The sequence below is a fragment of the Larus michahellis genome, chromosome 3, assembly GCF_964199755.1.
Source record: "Larus michahellis chromosome 3, bLarMic1.1, whole genome shotgun sequence".
NCBI classification, from domain to species: domain Eukaryota; kingdom Metazoa; phylum Chordata; class Aves; order Charadriiformes; family Laridae; genus Larus; species Larus michahellis.
The window spans coordinates 34,371,276-34,388,296 of record NC_133898.1 but is presented as its reverse complement, the minus strand read 5'-3'; the positions used below and the strand labels follow the sequence as shown (position 1 = coordinate 34,388,296).

Sequence of the window (17,021 nt, the reverse complement as noted above, 5' to 3'; positions counted from 1 at the left end):
CCCAAACATTTGTACATGTCTGTAAATAGTGCTTGCTCCCTGATTCTTGACAAGGATTCCTGTGCCTGGGGGGATCTTTGCTTGTTTTAGGGACTGCGCTTCCTTCTCTTGCCATGGGATGGATACAGAAGAGGGTGGGGGGTGGGACCCCCCCCCCAAAACCCTCTTGTACCCTTACGCACCAGGAAGGGGACATCAGCTGTGCTCACTTGCAGGTAGGGCAGGGTAGGAGGTTGCTATTATTAAGAAGACAAAGGATTTCTTGTCATGGTGACGACCTGCCTGGGCCACCTGTGACAGCACTGGGGGGACTTTACCAGGCTGAATCTATCCGGAGGACGAAAGGGTATTAAGGACGAAGCCTTGTTTTGTCTCAGCAGCCATAGGAGCTGAGTATTAGAGCCCTCTAGTGAGATTTCTCGGAGTGGATCTTCCCCTCCGGCCCCGTGGCGTTTGCTTCCCTTTAGGCATCGCGCCCCGCGGCGCCGAGACCCCCGCGGTCCCCGCGGGGACCGCGGGGGTCTCGGCGCCGCGGGGCTCAGCAGCTGCCTGGGGAGGGAGGGAGGGCAGCCTGTTCCTAAATATACTCCCCGGTCAAAGCCCCGTGAGCCAGGGCTGGAGATGGTAACAAAAAAATGCCTTGAATCGGTAGAAACAGTGAACAGTCTTCGTGCTTTTCCTCCATCATCTTGGAATAATCAGCGGAATTAACTGAGGTCGAGGAAACAGGCTCTTGGGTTAGTTGTGGGAGGCTGTGAGAATAGGGGGCAGCCATTAAAAGAAACCTGATCGCTATTCATCAACTCGGAAGAGGGGAAAGGAGGAGGAAAAAGGAAAAAAAAAAAAGGGGGGGGGGGAAGACCTTCGTGGCTTAAGCTCATACCAACCTGGTCTATCTCTGATCAAGAAGATCCCTGGAAACAAGAAGTTTACAAATATTGTCAAATTGATGCTTGTAGTGTGATTTAAGTTGTCAATCCCGCAGAAGCCCACCAGAAGTTTAGATTCAATGTCTTGCATTTCTGGCTAGTTATTGCCAATCCCCCAAGGCAGAAAGCTCGCTTGCTCCTTATTTTAACCATATGTGCCTTTTGTTGTTGTTGTTGTCTTGTCTGTAAGCTGTACGCTGTCTGCTGAGAGAGTCCCCTTGTGCCGCGGAGCATCTGAGGCGGTCCCCGCAGCCGGCAGGGGCGCGGGGGCTGGGTGACCACCGGCCCGGGACCCCCTCGCCCCCCGCCCCGGGCCACCTCCCAGCCGGCTGTCCCCTCCGCGGGATCCGAGCCCGGCTGTGGGCCGTGGAAGGGGGACACCCCAAATAAATATCGATGATGGGGGTAAAGGGCCGGGACGGCGCTGTAGTAGGAGTGGAAACTCTGAAACCCGCACCCGAGATTGAGAAGGGATAATATAAAGGTAATCAGGACCGGGCGCATTACCCGGCTGGGGGGCTATCGGGTTTCCTGGGGAGCGCGGGAGGTTACAGCGCCTTGAGCTGGGGACACAGTGCCGCCCCCCCGGGTCCCATTTCACCGGGGAGCAGCCGGGACGGGGAGGCGGTGGGGGGGACGGAAAGGTTCACCGAGGTCAGCTCAGACAGTCACGTCGCATCAGGCCCCAATCTCCTAATTAACACACCCCTTTCGAAAATGCTATTCGAGCATCTCAGGTCCAGACGGCCGACAAACGGCTCCGGGCCGGAGGGGTCCGGCGGAGCGGCGGGCGCGGGGAGTGGGGCCGCTGCCTGGGGCAGGGGCTCGGGCGCCCCCCGGACCCACAGCACCCCGCTCCCCCGCCCCTCGGCCCAACAACGTTCTCTTTCAAGCGGAGTTTGTTAGCATAATCGAGTTACCCGCTACATATCTGAAATCCTTGGCCGGCACCCTTGAGGAACAGAGCATTGCGCGCAGCAAAAGCTTTGAATTATTCCTTTCGCCCCAAATCACGGAACAACAAGCTATTGTTGTTTGCCTTAATTTAGTTACGCGCAGCGATCCTCTGTCGTTGTTTTCTTTTTCAGTCGAGGCAGGATCTTAGTGCCATCTGTGATGGGATAGACCTGGGTTTTAAACAAAACGCAAAAATAAATATAAGCGTGAATAAATAACGGGGGGGGGGGGGGGGGGGGAACAACCCTCGGTTCCGGGTTGCAAACTGCCTCCGTGAATCCCGGCCGAGCTTCGACAGCCCGAAGCGGCTGGGTGCCGCTAGGGAGAAGCGCGTGCTCCCTGCCCTGGGTGCCCGGGAAACCCGCTGAGTATTCCCCCCGCCCCCCGGGTTGGACGGTGGGAGGCAGGTAAGCCTGGGGTCCTGGCAAAGGTCTCTATGATTCATTAAAAAAGCTAGCGGGAGTAGCAGGTTAATTGCGGCACGCTTTTGCCCACTTTAAAGCCCACTGGTTTTAAGGAGAAAGTACATTGCTCTCCCGTCGAAAGAAAAGGGGAAAAAAAAATGAAAAGGAAATAAAGAAACTAAAACTTGGAGTTGTTTGTCATTTGGTTTTTTTCTCCCTACAGTCCTTGCCACGGTAGTGGACATCTGCGGGGAAGATGTGTTTCTTTCTGGCGTGTGAAGATTGCAGGGGTTGTCATTTGTTCGCTACTCCTGCCGGTAAAAGCGCCCCCGGGAGAGCCTCCGTCTCCCTGCCCTTCCCACGCGGGGACCGGAGGCCGGCCGCCAGAAGCGTGGGTGTCCTCAGCCTTGTGCGAGTGGGTGAAGGGCGGTGGGTAGCCATCCCGCTGCCTCACGGCTCTCCGGCGGAGGGGTTGTCCCCAGCCCAGCGAGCGGCATTGTCGACCCGGTAGAACGGATGAAGGGAGCGGCCGAGGGTCGTAGGGGCTTGCGGAAAGATGAAGGGCAGGAGTTTGGGTGAATCGATTCCTGTCTTGAACGGGACCGGTGAGGGCCTGCAGCCTCCCATACAGGCTGCTGTCTGCAAGGAGACGGTCGAGGCACGGCCGAGAGGGAGATCTGCAGATAAACGCAGCGCCGTCTTGGCACTCACTTGTGGACACGAATCAGTTACGTGCAATGGAAGGCTCCTAGGAAGCGACACGAACGCCCTCCCTCCCCTCCTTCCCTCAGATTGTCTGCGCCCCGGTTAATAAAAGGAGCGTTGCCATGAAAACGACTTTTTATTTCACTCATATTTCACAATTATTGTGTTGACACTGACGGGCTCGCACGCTGCTTCGTGCGCGGCAATGACTGCGCGGAGGGGTGAGGCGCTTCCCGAGTGGGCCCTCGGCAAAGTCACACCCGGGACCGGGACCGGGATCGGGACCGGGATGGAACCTCGGGCTTCTCCACCGGCCGGCGGCGGGGCCGGGCACAACTTTCGGTCATCCCGGATAAAGCCTTTCACCGCGGCTGAGGGGAAAGAGCCGGCAGCGGACAGGCAAAATGTCCCTGCCGGACTGGGGACAAATGTTAGCAAGCGATTCGTTCCTCCTGCTCTGAAATATAATTGCAATGAAGGAGCTCTTTCGCAAATGCCAGAAAAAAAAAAAAAAAAAAAGCTCCTTGCCCGATCGTCTGATTCCCTCGCAATTCACTGCAACTTGACTCGCCCCGTGCCGTGGCTTTGCAGCCAGTATCTGCTCTCTCTTCTAGCGCGTATAGGAAAAAAGTTTTTTTTCTTTCCCTAAAGTTAAAAGCAGTTACACAGAATTTGGATCCAGATGTCACTAATTTGCAATTGCTCTGGGACGCAAGCTGATACAGGGTGCTCGGGAAGGGGCCAGCCCTGCCTCTGCCCAGCGCTCTGGGAAGTGCAGTAGCGTTACATGCGAGCTGCAGCCTGGCTAAGGCAGCCTAAAGTGAAAGCGCCTACGGAGGGGTTGGCGTGGAGATTCTGTACTCACATTTTAGGGTGCTAAGAAGCGACTTTCTCAGATCTAAGTCCATGCAACAGGTTTTGACACCTCCTTTCCGGCTAGGGCGAACAGCTGCTCCCGTTCAGATTCAACCGCTGTGGTTGTGAGATGGAAGGAGAGGAAGCGAAGTCAGGTATATCCCTAATAAACGTGGGGCGACCGAGCGCGGTGGCGAGGAGGCGCGGAAGGGAGGGGTGGGGGGTGGCAGCTCAGACTTCGCTAGCGCTTTTCTTTATTGCCACGGTCCCCATCGCGGGAGGGAGCGGAACGGGGCTATATTCTCCCCCGCGAAAGGCACAAGGCAGAGGTCGGGGGTGGGAGAGGGGGTTTGTAACTCTCTCGCCGTTTCTGCTCAGAGTAACGTTTGCAGCGGGTCGGTTCCCCCGTCCCGTGATCGTCCTGCTGCGGCTGCGAACTATCCCGCCGCTTAGGTTGGGTAGGAAGAGCTGAGATCGGGATGCTTTCGTTTACAAACAAGCACAGTTTGAATCCTGCAGAAGTCGGCCGGCACCGAGGCACTAAGCGGCCGAGGGCTCCTTTTGTAAAGGGAGGGAGGGATAATCGTGCAAGGGGGGCTCTACGGACCCGTCACCAACATGCCTGAATTTGTTTTAAACGAATTTGAACTGTCTCTCGCTTGCCCTGCAAAGGAAGCCTCTATTTTGCGTCCCTGGGGGATCCAGGGCGGGAGCCGCCCGCTCTCCACTGCTTCTTCACGGCAGCACTCGGGAAAAGCCCGGACAGGTAGGAGGACGTGCAGCTTCCAAAGCGGAGTGCGCTCGGGAAAATACAGACATACGCGGCGGATACGCACAGGCGTCCGGACAGGCTGGGAGCTGGACGCTCGCTGACCCGCTGCCCCCACCCTCCTCTTCCTCCTCCTGCCTCCCTCCCCCGCCGCATTTCGCCTGGCCTCAGCCCTGGCGCGGCTCCTCGCCGGGAGCCGCCGGGCTGGGCGCCGCCGCCCCGGCCTCGCCTTCCCCTGGGGACGGCCTCTGAGCCCGCCCGGGCCGGCACGGAGGCTCCGTCCATCGGCCGCGCAGGGTGAGGCTGCGAGGCGCGGAGCCGCAGCCTGGTCGCCCGTGGCTTCGCTAAATCCCTGACGCGCCGGGGAGGCTAAAAAGGTACCGTGGCAAGAGCCCACAACTGCACAGACTTCTTCTGTCAGGGCTGCAAATGGCGTAGAAAGAACTTGTGAGATCAATTATTATTTCTCCGAAAAAAAAAAAGGGGGGGGGGAACATTAAAAGCCATGGAAACTGCCCTGAGTTTGGGACAGGGAGGCTCCTCCCGCAAGCCTTCACCTGGGCGAGCCCCGGCGCCCGCCGCCGCCCCGGCGGTCCCGCCCGCCCGCCCGCGGAGGTACCGCATCGCCCCCCGCTCGCTCCTCTCATCCGCTTATCCTCCCCCGACCTTCCAGCTTGCACAATCTCTCTGCTTCGCCTTTCACTTTGCGGAGAGCGACAGGGACGGAAAAGGCTATGGGTCCTTGCCCCGCACAGTCAGTAAACTAAAAACGCAGTGTGTAATGGGCACGCGTGGGTGATAAGGGGCCGCTTAATCACGCCAAGTGTCTCTGACTTTTACACGTGTGCCCCTCCTGGATGAAAAACCCCGACACACTCCTGGAAATCAAGTAGAAATAAACGGCCAACGTTCAGTGATCACAAATGCCAGCGCCCTGAGCACCGGAGCGTGGTGGGGCATGGCCGGCGGTTAATGGAGAGGCAATCCTTTCCCGGCCCTGTACCATCATGCCTCCTCCTAGCTCCCAGGCAGGTACGATCAGCGTGTAATGGGATCCCAGGTCACGAACAGGGTCTCTATTGTACATGAGAGGCCCCTTCCCTATAAAACTCTCCGACAGTTGTTACTGGGCGCTGGGGAGGGGGGTTAAGCCAACGCATTTAGAAAGAAACTTTCTGCAAGGGCCGGAGCCGGGTTTTTCTCCCCACCGCAGCCGCGGGTGCCGGGGACGGCAGAGCCCGCGGTTCGGGGTGGCGGGGCCGGGATGGGGCTGCGGGGCCCGGACTGAGCGGTGGGGCCGGGATGGGGCTGCGGGATCCTGATGGGGCAGCGGGGCCGGGATGAGGCAGCGGGATCCGGATGGGGCAGCGGGGCCGGGATGGGGCTGCGGGATCCTGATGGGGCGGCGGGGCCGGGATGGGGCAGCGGGATCCAGACGGGGCGGCGGGGTCCGGACGGGGCGGCGGCTCCGTCCCGCAGCGCCCTGCGGCGAGAGGCAGGGGCCCGGGCTCGGCGCTCCGGCGCTGCCCCTCTCCCCCGATGGGCGCCTGCAGCGTCAATCACGGCGGAAATTTCTCCCTCGCTAGCTAATATCTCAGCTCGCCGGGCCGCCTCTGAGTGGATCTGAGCAATCTGTCAACCCAGCCGGGGAGCCACCTCAAAACAGATCGGGTTACCCCTGATTGACAGCGTCACCATGGCAAATAATTTGACTAAAACTATTGTCTTCTCCTGGCAGTCCCCGGGTCAGATAACCGGACCAATCACAGCGCGGATAATCACTTTTCATGCCAGCTTAGAATAATATTATTAAAAAAAAAAGGGGAGAGAGAGAGAAAGAAAGGGGGGAAAAACTCCGAGAGGGAGAGGAGCGAGGGAGCAGGGCTTTACCACTATATTATGTGGGATCTTGCGGCGGCGGGGGGTGGGGGGGAAGCAGGGAGATCCCAAACCGGCGGCCGAGGGGGGTGGGGGTGGGAGAGCCGCGGCCGCTGCGAGCGCTGCAGATAGGAGACAAAAGAGGCACAAAGTTACTCTCGCAACTTGGACTTACAAAAAGGAGGCGGCCGGGGGGGAAAAAGCCGCTCGGGCTCCCGAGACTTTTTTTTCTTCGCTCTTCGCCCTTTTTTTCCTTTTTTTTTTTTTGTTTTTTTCCTCCCACCCGGCTCCCGCCGCCGCTCCGGGGCCGGGCTCCGCCGATGGCCGCGGCCCCCCGCGCCCGGCCGTGACGCCCGAGCGGGCCCCGCCGGGCGCCGCCGCCCCGGGGCCGGCCCCGCATGCCGGGAGCTGCCCGCCGCCCCGCGCCGCTCCCCTCTATGCGGCCGTAGGGTGCGCGGCGGGGCAGGGCTCACCATGTCGATGCTCCCGACTTTTGGCTTCACCCAAGAGCAAGTGGCCTGCGTCTGCGAGGTGCTCCAGCAAGGCGGCAACATCGAGCGGCTGGGGCGGTTCCTCTGGTCCCTCCCTGCCTGCGAGCACCTCCACAAGAACGAGAGCGTCCTGAAGGCCAAGGCGGTGGTGGCCTTCCACCGGGGCAACTTCCGCGAGCTCTACAAGATCCTGGAGAGCCACCAGTTCTCGGCGCACAACCACCCCAAGCTACAGCAGCTCTGGCTGAAGGCGCACTACATCGAGGCGGAGAAGCTGCGGGGGCGACCCCTAGGGGCGGTGGGCAAGTACCGGGTGCGCCGCAAGTTCCCGCTGCCCCGCTCCATCTGGGACGGCGAGGAGACCAGCTACTGCTTCAAGGAGAAGAGCCGCAGCGTCCTCCGCGAGTGGTACGCCCACAACCCCTACCCGTCCCCACGCGAGAAGCGGGAGCTGGCCGAGGCCACCGGCCTCACCACCACCCAGGTCAGCAACTGGTTCAAGAACCGCCGGCAGCGGGACCGCGCGGCCGAGGCCAAGGAAAGGTACGGCTCCCCGTGGCTCCCCCCGGCGCCCCACGGCTCCCTCCGACGCCCCTCGGCTCCCCCCGGTGCTCCCGGCTCTCCTGCCCTGCCTCTCGCCCCGCGCTTGCCCCTCTGCCCCCATCCCCGTCTCCGGGACGGGGGCGCCCAGAGAAGCAGAGGCGAGCGAAGGTGGGCTCTCCGCGACGGCCTCTGTCCGCCAAAAGTAGCCCCCGGGAGAACCGGCCGGGACCCCATCCCCGCCGACACCCCCACTCCCTCACAGCCGGCACGGTGGCCGCCGGGGCAGCCCCATTCTGCCGGGGGCGCTTCCCACGGCCGGCGGCGACTCCCGGTCAAGCAGCGCGGCCGCCTCCGCCCCGCCGAAACCCGGCGAAGAGGCCGGAGGTGCCGGTGCGGGGCCGCGGCCCGGAGCGAAAGGCCGAGGGCGGCGGGGCTGGAGGCGAGCGCTCCGCGCCCCGCACAGCTCGGAGTGGGTCCTGAGGGTTAGTTACCCCGGTGCGGAGAGGGGAAGCCGTGAGGCAACCGGGAACGAGTGGGTCTGAACGCTGGACATGGTGGTTTGCAAAAAAATTGCCTCTAACGTCGGCCCCTGGCGTGAGGCGGGAGACCGAGACAGGGACTGAACGGAGCAACCGCTTGCCTCGCTCCTTAAATCGCAGTTCGTATTCACTACCCAGCAAGGTGCTCGTGAATGCGTGTTCACAGATGTGTATTCTGATACCGAGCGTGATTCCGAGACTGTGTTTTTCTCGTTAAATGGAGTGAAGGGATCATTAATTGCCGGGCAGAGGTTAATGCCCACATCCTTGGGTATTCGGGATGACTTTTCCGTCAGCATTCCCTGTGCCTTAGGAAGACGGTTCGAAGAAGCAAAAAGCGTCCTTTAACTGCACAGTGGCTCCTCGCTAGCTCGCTGAATTGCCCGGTCCATATGGATCTGATCGTAGGGCCTGCGCGGTTAATTAACGGATTAGAAATCTCCCGTAGATCCGTCCCTCCGAGGAGACTTACTATTTTTTTTTTTCTTTTCTGCCTATAACGTGTTTTGGAAACGGCAAGAGCCCCGGCCGCGCAGCTGTGCAGCCCGGCAGGTTCGAGCTCCGCACGGATTTGCTCCATACATTTCCCGAAACGGTGCTAGCACTTTAATTTTCCTTCAAATCCCCGCAAGTGTTGGTTTTACGAGATGTTAGAGATCCTTTTTATTGCTGATAGCGGGGACTCACCTTCAAATATCCAAAGGAAATGAAGGTTACACTTATTCCTTCTTTTTTTTTTTCCCGAGGAATCGGTTTTTAAAGGTCTCCAGAGACAAATAAGATTTTTGACATTGAAAAATACACTCAACCTAATATTACACTCCAGGCGTTGGAAAACAGACCGTTCATGGGATTGCCATTCAGTCAAGCGAACTTGTTCAAACAGAGCTTTCTTGTCTATTTTTATTTTTTTGGCACAAAGTGTCTCCAGCCACATCCTGCAGCCCTTATTGAGGAAAAGCCGTCAGCGCGGTGGCTTCACTTCTCTCGACCAAATCCTGCAGGATAGGGCCCCTCTGCCAGATAGTGTGCTTCAAAGCTTCCGCAGAAGCTTTTAAATAGACTCGCAATGCCTTCAGTATTTCAGTCAGGGCTGCGTCTAAAGTATTTCTACGAGGGCTATGCCTAAAAGCCGCCTTAGCCTTGACGGGACGGCCGCCCCCACCCCATCTCGCCCCTCTCATTTCGAAAAAATAATGGCAATAATAATAATAAAAAAATTTACATGCAAGGGCTTGGCCAACCTCCAGCGATTTCTCGGTATTTACCCGGTGATGGAGTTTGAAATTATGTCCTGCCTTTCCCAGCCGGTTGCCTCTGTCGGGGGGCGCACCGGCGGTGCCGGCTCCCCCCGCCGCGGAGCCGGCTGCGGGGCCACCCGGGCTGCGCCCTCCGTCTCCCGGGGAGGGACGGAGGGATCGCAGCGGGCGTGCGGAGCGTTTCCCGAGAGGGCCGGGGAAATAAGCGAGTTAACTCTCTTTGCTTGCCTTATCTTCCATATTGGGCTATGTTTTCAGCTCAGGGACGGGGGGGGGGGGTTGAAAAAGTCCATTTACTTATGGAAAAGCCTTTCCCGCCTGGTGCGAGCCTGGGCGGCTGTGCTGCTGCACAGAGCAATCCTGCCTGAGACTCCCCGTGCTTTGGCCTTCCCAGGAGAAATTGCGGCCGAACTTCTCTTCAGCTCCGGGAGCAATTTTAAAGTTAAAAAGTCTTTTTTTTTTTTTCCTAATGTCTTCCTCCCTTCCCTTCTTCCCCCACCCACCCCACCACCACCACCACCACCCCCCCCCAAGCTGTGCAAAAGCTTTGGAGGCAGAAAATGACGTTTTGGCAAAGTGACACTTTCCGCTGGGCTAGTGGGAGACTCTGTTTACAAGCTCGGCGGACCTTAGACCTTTGTGCCAGATGAAGAGGCCTTGGAGGTTTGCAGAGTTTGTAAACCTACTGTTTCTGCATCCCCTCCCTTCCCCGCTCGCCGCCCCACGGGAGCCAGCTCCCCGCCGCCCGCCGCCCCCGCTCCCGCGGAGCGCACTCCGGAGCGGCGGCCACACGGTGATTTCCCTCCCTCTTTTGTGTTTCCTATAGGGAAAACAACGAGAATTCCAACTCCAACAGCCACAACCCGCTCTCGGCGTCAATGAACGGGAATAAGACAGTTTTGGGGAGCTCAGAGGACGAGAAGACGCCGTCAGGGACCCCGGATCACACCTCCTCCAGCCCCGCGCTGCTGCTCAGCTCCAACCCCGGGCTGCAGCCCCTGCACGGCCTGGGCCACCCCCAGGGCCCCAGTGCCATCCCCGTGCCCAGTGCCGACCCCATGCACCACCACAACTTGCAGGACTCCATCCTCAACCCCATGTCATCCAACCTGGTCGATCTGGGCTCTTAAAAACCGTGTACACGCTCCCTCCTTCGCATCAGCCCTCCTTTACTCTGTTTTTTTCCTTTTTTTTTTTTTTCCCTTAATCTTACCAGAGACTTTGAAAACGATGACGTACTCCTTAGTGGATGTGTTGTGCCCTTTGGCAGCAGGCTGGCTGCAGGTTTGGAAGGTATCGGACTCAGCTGTGGGCAGTAATGTTGTGAAAAGCCTTAAGGGTTGCGTAAAGGTGGTCTCAGGCGTGTAAGGACTGTTGGACAGGAGCTGTGATTTTTCACGGCAGGCTGTAAGGCGGTTCGGCGTAGCAGCTCTTTCCAGCCTTGACTTTACGAATGTCTCGGTGGTGTCACCCGATCAGGCCGGTCTGTGTGGGAAGAGGCACATTGTAATCTTTTATTTTCGGGGGGTGGGGAGGAAAGGGGAGCATAAGGCCACTGTTTCCATGCCTGTTTGGAAGTTACACATCGCTCCCGTTATTCTATTGTAGTTATGTATCCGTGGCAGGTGTACGATGTACAATTTCAACTAAGAATACAAAAGTTGTAGTCAAATTATAGCAGCAACACGCGCTCTAGGCAGACTCTGTAACCTTCTTGTAGCTGATGCTATGCAGAGAGACGGCTTCTTTGGCCTTGTCCATGTGGTGCTTTCGCCATTTGCGGGGTGGGAAAGGAAGTGATGGCCCGGCTCTGGCCCCAGCCCCCGAGGAAGGCAGGGGCAGATTCTCCCCCTCGGTGTGCAACGAGGGCGGGAGCGGGCTTTAAAGAAAAGAGGAATTGCTGCTCAAGTTTAGACCTAAACGACAGTATCAACCGCAAGTCACTCACCTTAGTTTTGTTTATTGTTTATATTATGTGAATACATTCTTTGGAAAATATTTCTGCTTTTATTTTATAATAAAATTTAGAAATCTAACTCGGCGTGCGGCTGCTTCACTCGCCCGCGGGGTGTTTTCAGTCTCAGCCCTGAGCAGAGCAGAGCCGGCCGGTGGCCGGGGCTGATCGCGCTCGGCCGGGGGAGGCGGCGGACACCCGGACGGTGTCGGGGTCCCCGGACTCCTCCCTTTCCCGGGGTTCCCCCCCTGCCGCCCCAGGGGCGAGCGGGCCTCTTCCCTCAGCGCCCCCCGGGCGGTCAAACGGCATCTCCGCACCCGTGCTCCGTTTTGGGGTGCCCCGCAGAGCAACGGCTGGGCACGGCGGGGGCCGCTCCGGCCCGGCCCGGGGAAGTGGCGTGCGCCGGGGAGGAGCGGGGAGGCAAGGGGACGGAGAAGGATAGGCGGTGCGGGCTCTAAGGGCAGCGGGGAGGTCGCCCACCTGCTCCTCCGAGGGCACGGCCGGGCAGGCGGCGGGCTTTTCCGCCCCCGTGTCTACTGGCCCCAGTGGAAAGTCGCCCCCCGCCGTCCCCCCTCGCCCCACGCAAACCGAGCGTGGCCAGACCCTGCTCCGGACTCCGGCACGGCTGGGCTGCAAACGCCTTGCCAGCGCCCGTGGGACCGATGCCGGGAACGGGATTTCTCTATTCGTCTCCTCTTTCTTTCTTTCTTTCTTTCTTTCTTTCTTTCTTTCTTTCTTTCTTTCTTTCTGTCTGTCTGTCTTTCTGTCTGTCTTTCTGTCTTTCTGTCTTTCTTCCCCCGCCCCCCCTCTTTTTTGTAAGCACAGGGTGGCAAAAGGGACAGGCAAGTTGCTTCCAAGTTTACTTCATTAAAAGATAAGAGCTCAGAGTGGTTTCATTACGGCTTGCACCCTCGCTACCACCTCTTCGCTAGAAGCCGAATGTGATCTATCATCTGTTTAAATGTTCCTCAGAGCTTGCAAGGGGTTTTGTACTTTTTCTTTTTTTTTCCCCTAAAATGAATTTCTTGTGAAAAATAACCCGAGAAAACGATATGGCTTCAAGCGGGATAGAAATATGCGTAGATCAGCAAAGATCCTGTCCAGGTTTCAGACGCTGGCTGAAATTTCAATCAGCGGGAGTTTTGTGCGGGCAATGTCCTAATTTGATATAATCTGGGGCTGGATTAGCGCCTCGGTGCCTTTGTGGGTGCTCGCTAAAAGCACATTTCTCTGCGGCCCCGTTAATGTCTGTAGAAGGGAAAGTGTGGATGTCGGTAACGGGGAAGATCGGCCTCGGAAAAAAAAAAAACCCACCTCTTCTTTACTCGTGGTTATAAATCCAGTGTTCTCGTTATGCTGGGGTGCGGCGGGGTACAATGTTATAGAGGAGACAATGTGGTATATTCAGGTTTATGTTTCTCCTGTTTCTGCTGTTTGGGGTGATTTTTCAGCAGCGGAGGTGATGCGGCTGTCGGCTCTGCTGTGGGAGCGTACCGGTGCGGTCTGCGTGCATTAGGGTCTGAACAGCAGATCCTGTTATTTCCGTTGAGGGGCATCTAATAATTTTAGCTATGAATTTTAATCCTTTGAAAATAAACATTTCGCAAGTATACGAACGACTGCTTCCTAGGGCTACAGAAGATCCCCGCTCCCTGTAAAATAATACATGCAGCCGTGCAGTATTGCAAAGAACGAATTAATTGGCTGGTTAATTATTTTGTATTTTTAGGGATAGAAATAAGTTTGGGAAGGAAAACAGAACGACTGGGTTACTAAAACATGGCCTCGAAACAGAAATAAAGCCTTAAGGCTTTGCCCGCTGGAAGGAAAAAAAATAGAGAAAGAGTAAAGCCAAGATGGGGAACATTTAAAGAGGCAGTATGAAAACAGGATGGGTTTTACGTGGTTAATAAAAGGTCATATTGCACAGAGGAGGCAGAATTCGATCGGGGAAGGTAAACGAAGGGCTGACAGGGTGAGAAAGGCCCTTTGAAAGCGAGGGGCGATGAAAACTCCTGTAAATTGCAGCGAGGATCACTTATAGACGGAGAAAGGAAGAGAGGGCGACTCGTTGAAGTCAATTAGAGACAGCTAGAAACTGAAATCATGCAGTATGAAAAAAAAAATCTGCAGGTCAATCTAGCATTAAGGGCGCACACAGCTTAAAGCCCAGATGATGGGACGTGTGTAATGCAACCTGAAAACCCGTACATGTTAAGACTCATTTTATCGGACCGTACTTGCCTTAGTAATGATGTTTGGTAAATTAGCGCAAATCCCCCCGATTTTCCACGCACAGAAAAAGTTCCCGATAGAGGAATATGCCGAAACTGACGTGACTAATCCTTGGTTTTAAACAGATTAGTTATGATTCACTAGCATTATGTTACATGGGGCATATCTCATCTCAGGGTTGGTTGTTTACAGGGTACCCACACAGGTTTCGGGGCATAAATAAAAAGGTGGTGCGGACCCAGCAGGCTTTACCCATGAAACTCCCCCTGGCTGTCCCCAGGCTGAGGCCAGGATGCAGCAGGCAAACCCCACAGCTGAGACCCTGTAGCTTGGACACCTAGGGAAAAACTGCACACAAAATCTCTCTCTCGTATATGCACACGCACGTACACATACCTACATACACATATGTATATATATATGAAAGTAGTATTTACCCGCAAACTAGAACCTTACCAAATTACCTAATGAATGCAGCACTTATAGACCCCAGAACTGTTAGCTGAAGTAATTCCTTTAGATAGCAGGGCGCTGAATATTCACGGTGTACTAGAGCAGATTTGTTGTTGACTGTCCTGGTACTGCGCTGAAGAGGGTTATGACAGAAACTGCACATTTGAGACAGAAAGCCACTTCGGCTGTCCTGACAGGGTGCGGCTCGCCACCCTGCCGGGGAAATACTGATGGAAGAGAGCGGAGAGCATCCCGACAGGCTGCTGGAGACGTGGCACAGTCCCCGAAGGGGAGCATGACAGTTTGCTGGGGACAGGGAGCAAGTTTATTGGAGTAAGAGCCTTTCCTGTGAGTAGGGGAGCATGTGCCAGAGCTTGCTATCCAGCTGGTTGAAGGCCTTCCCTCTGTAAGCCCTTGCAGGAGCTTGGGGATAAACAGGACCCTCCGGGAAGCACAGTCACATCTCATCTACCACAGGCTGCGTGGCTGCATTTTCATTTGGATAATACAGGCCATTTAGCAGACTTTGAACATAATCTACGGGAGAAGTTGCCTGCTTGGCATATTTCTCGTGGGCTACCCCGGAGAAAGTCAGGTTCCCTCTTCTCTTTGCCATTCCTGGCTCAGCAGTTCGGGCCTAACTGAAACCTCAATGTGTTTTTGAGGGGAGCTGCTCCAGTCCCAGAATGAAAAGCCTTGGAAGTGCCTCTGCCTGCCCAGCGATGTTTGTGTAAGGCAGTCGGGCTCCTGTTACCAGACCCGGAAACAAAACCTATTGCCTTCTTTAGGAGAAACAAATGCAGCCCGGTATGAGCAGGCTCTTGCCTTGAACAAACCCTCACTTGAGCATGACAAATAATGTAGGGGGATGGCGATGAAAACACTGGCCACCGGCCCTTGCTGCAGAGCTCTTTAACTTCCTCTGCTTAGTGAATCAAAACGCTGCGCCTCAGACAGCCAAGAAAAATACACTGAAGGGAACTTTCAGTGCTTCAGCACACAAGGAAAAGGTGAGGGTTTTGTCTGAAGGAGAGTAGTTCTGGGGTTTGGAAAAACACATACTTCAACTTAGGAGCTGGGCTGCCTGATCACCTTCTTCCCATTTTGCGGCGGGGCTCAAAGTTTCCCCTCCCTGCTCGGGAGAGGCAGCTCCTTGCTCGGCGAGAAGGTCCATCGCCTTCTCACTTAAATAAAAGGGAAGCGGGGGTAGGGGGATGTTTTGTTGGTGGTTGGCTTAGGTTGTTTGGGGTTTTTTTTGCCGCTGGGCGAAAACGCTCAACCTCCAGCTCTAAATATCAAATTCGCCTTTATCCGGAGTCCCGGTGAGCCGCAGAGCCGGTCCCGCACCGCGCCCTGGGGTACCGGCAGGCGGCGGCTCCCGAGCGGGCGGCCGGGCTTGCTGGGCGGCAGAGCAATGATCTATTCCTGCCTCCAGCCCAACACGTGTCCTACAGGGAAAAAAATAAAAAAGAAAGAAAAAAAAAGAAAGAAAAGAAAAAGAAAAATAAAAAAAGACTCCTTCAAAAAAACAGACAGACACACGGAAAGAAATTGGGACTTCACCAAGAGTCTGGGACTCAGAGCGAAACGGAGAGGTTTAGTGGGAGCTAAGGTGAACAGACAGGTAAAAAGTTACATCAGCAAACACTGCTGCTCAGGAGAAGCGGGGAGAGGAGAAATCACTTGGAAAGATGAAAATCGCACATGTGCTTCTGATGACCCCATTAGATGCGAAGTCCTCCAGGAAATACATATTTGAAACAGCCAGGAAAAACAAACATGCCTTTTATAGACTTGCCTGTCCCGCCATGAAAAATGCAAACTTCGGTATGGTGCGTGTGTATCTAGGGGGTGGGAGGCAGGAAGGTGGAACAGATTTTGTAAAGAACCCGATTAAAGCTACCTTCATCAGAAATATTAATTTGCCCTGCCCTGCTCACCAAAAATAGGCTGAAGCGTGAAAACACAGGCAGTAGTTAAAAATTCCACGAGTGAGACGGGCATCTGAGTCTGAAAAGTGACTGTCGGGAGCTCGTCTGGGTGTCAACACAGGCAAGACCGGCTGGCAACAGTGAGGAAGAAAAAAAAAACCACGACGGTGGCGCGAAGAGTTAAAAAGCGGGACTTTATAAAGCCTACAGTTTGCTGTGAAGTTGGGCAAAGTCCAGTGAATCATATTGGAAGAGCGATTTCTCGCAGTGCAGGAGTTTGGGTCTGGGCAGAGATACCCCCAACCCCGCCGTCCCAAAGGGCTGGTTTAGACGTATTTGTGCTGGGGGTCGGCGGAGAGAGCAGAGACCCGATCCCAGAGCACTGCAGCAGTAAAGGCATTTTTCCTCCTCTCCCTCCGGCTCTCTGCACACCTCAGGAGGGGGGAGCAGGTGACTTGGAACCCCTCCGGTTCAGCGGGATGCGTTTAATGGGAAGAGGCTAAATAGCGTCGCCCTCTTGTCACCGAAGGGCTGCGTGAGGGGCGAAAGCATTACCAAAGCTTCACCTAGTGGCATCCCCGGGTGAGGCCTGACCCGACCACCGAGCAAAGCCGAGCCGGGACTTCTCCCGGGTCTCCCGGGCCCCGGGTCTCCCGGTCCTCTCCCGGGTCCCGGGGACCCCCGGCGCCGTGAAACCAAGCGGCCGCCGGCTCCTGCCTTCGGGTGTTGCCTGTGCCCCGGCCGCCGGCTCCTGCCGTCGGGGGCTGCCTGTGCCCCGGCAGCCGGAGCCGCCCCGTGGTAGGGAACCGGTTGTTTCCCACCGACAGGGCGCACACGGCAGGCCGTGTATCTGGTCCCCGCAGGTCGCTCCTTCCACCTCTCCGCTGCCGAAGCCGGAGGAGCAGGGCAGGGGCACGGCTTCCCCAGGGCAGCGGAGGGCACAGGGGCTGCTGGAGAGGGGGGAAGAGGGGTTTTTTCCGCCATAGCCTGAGATATTCGGTTACACATGAGCCCAGCAGCTGCTGGGGGAGAGGATCCGCACCCCTGCGCACCGCGCAGCGAGCGAGGAAGAGAGAGGACGTTAAAAAACTTAGAGAAACCGCTTGGGACACCGCTTTT

At 56.5% G+C, this 17,021-nt stretch overlaps 1 protein-coding gene and 1 long non-coding RNA gene across 2 annotated transcripts; one reads left to right on the top strand and one right to left on the bottom strand.

Annotated features, from left to right (window-relative positions):
* Positions 1-571: 571 nt before the first annotated feature.
* On the bottom strand, positions 572-7,227 carry LOC141740639 (uncharacterized). The gene is made up of 3 exons (XR_012586103.1): positions 6,971-7,227; positions 3,861-3,967; positions 572-2,056 (listed from the first exon to the last, which is right to left on the bottom strand). It is a non-coding gene; the product is annotated as an uncharacterized LOC141740639 (long non-coding RNA).
* On the top strand, positions 6,640-11,365 carry SIX2 (SIX homeobox 2). The gene is made up of 2 exons (XM_074579631.1): positions 6,640-7,531; positions 10,156-11,365. Exons 1-2 carry the CDS (start codon positions 6,972-6,974, stop codon positions 10,457-10,459), a joined length of 864 nt encoding a protein of 287 aa, XP_074435732.1. The 5' UTR covers positions 6,640-6,971; the 3' UTR covers positions 10,460-11,365.
* The last annotated feature ends 5,656 nt before the right edge of the window (positions 11,366-17,021 follow it).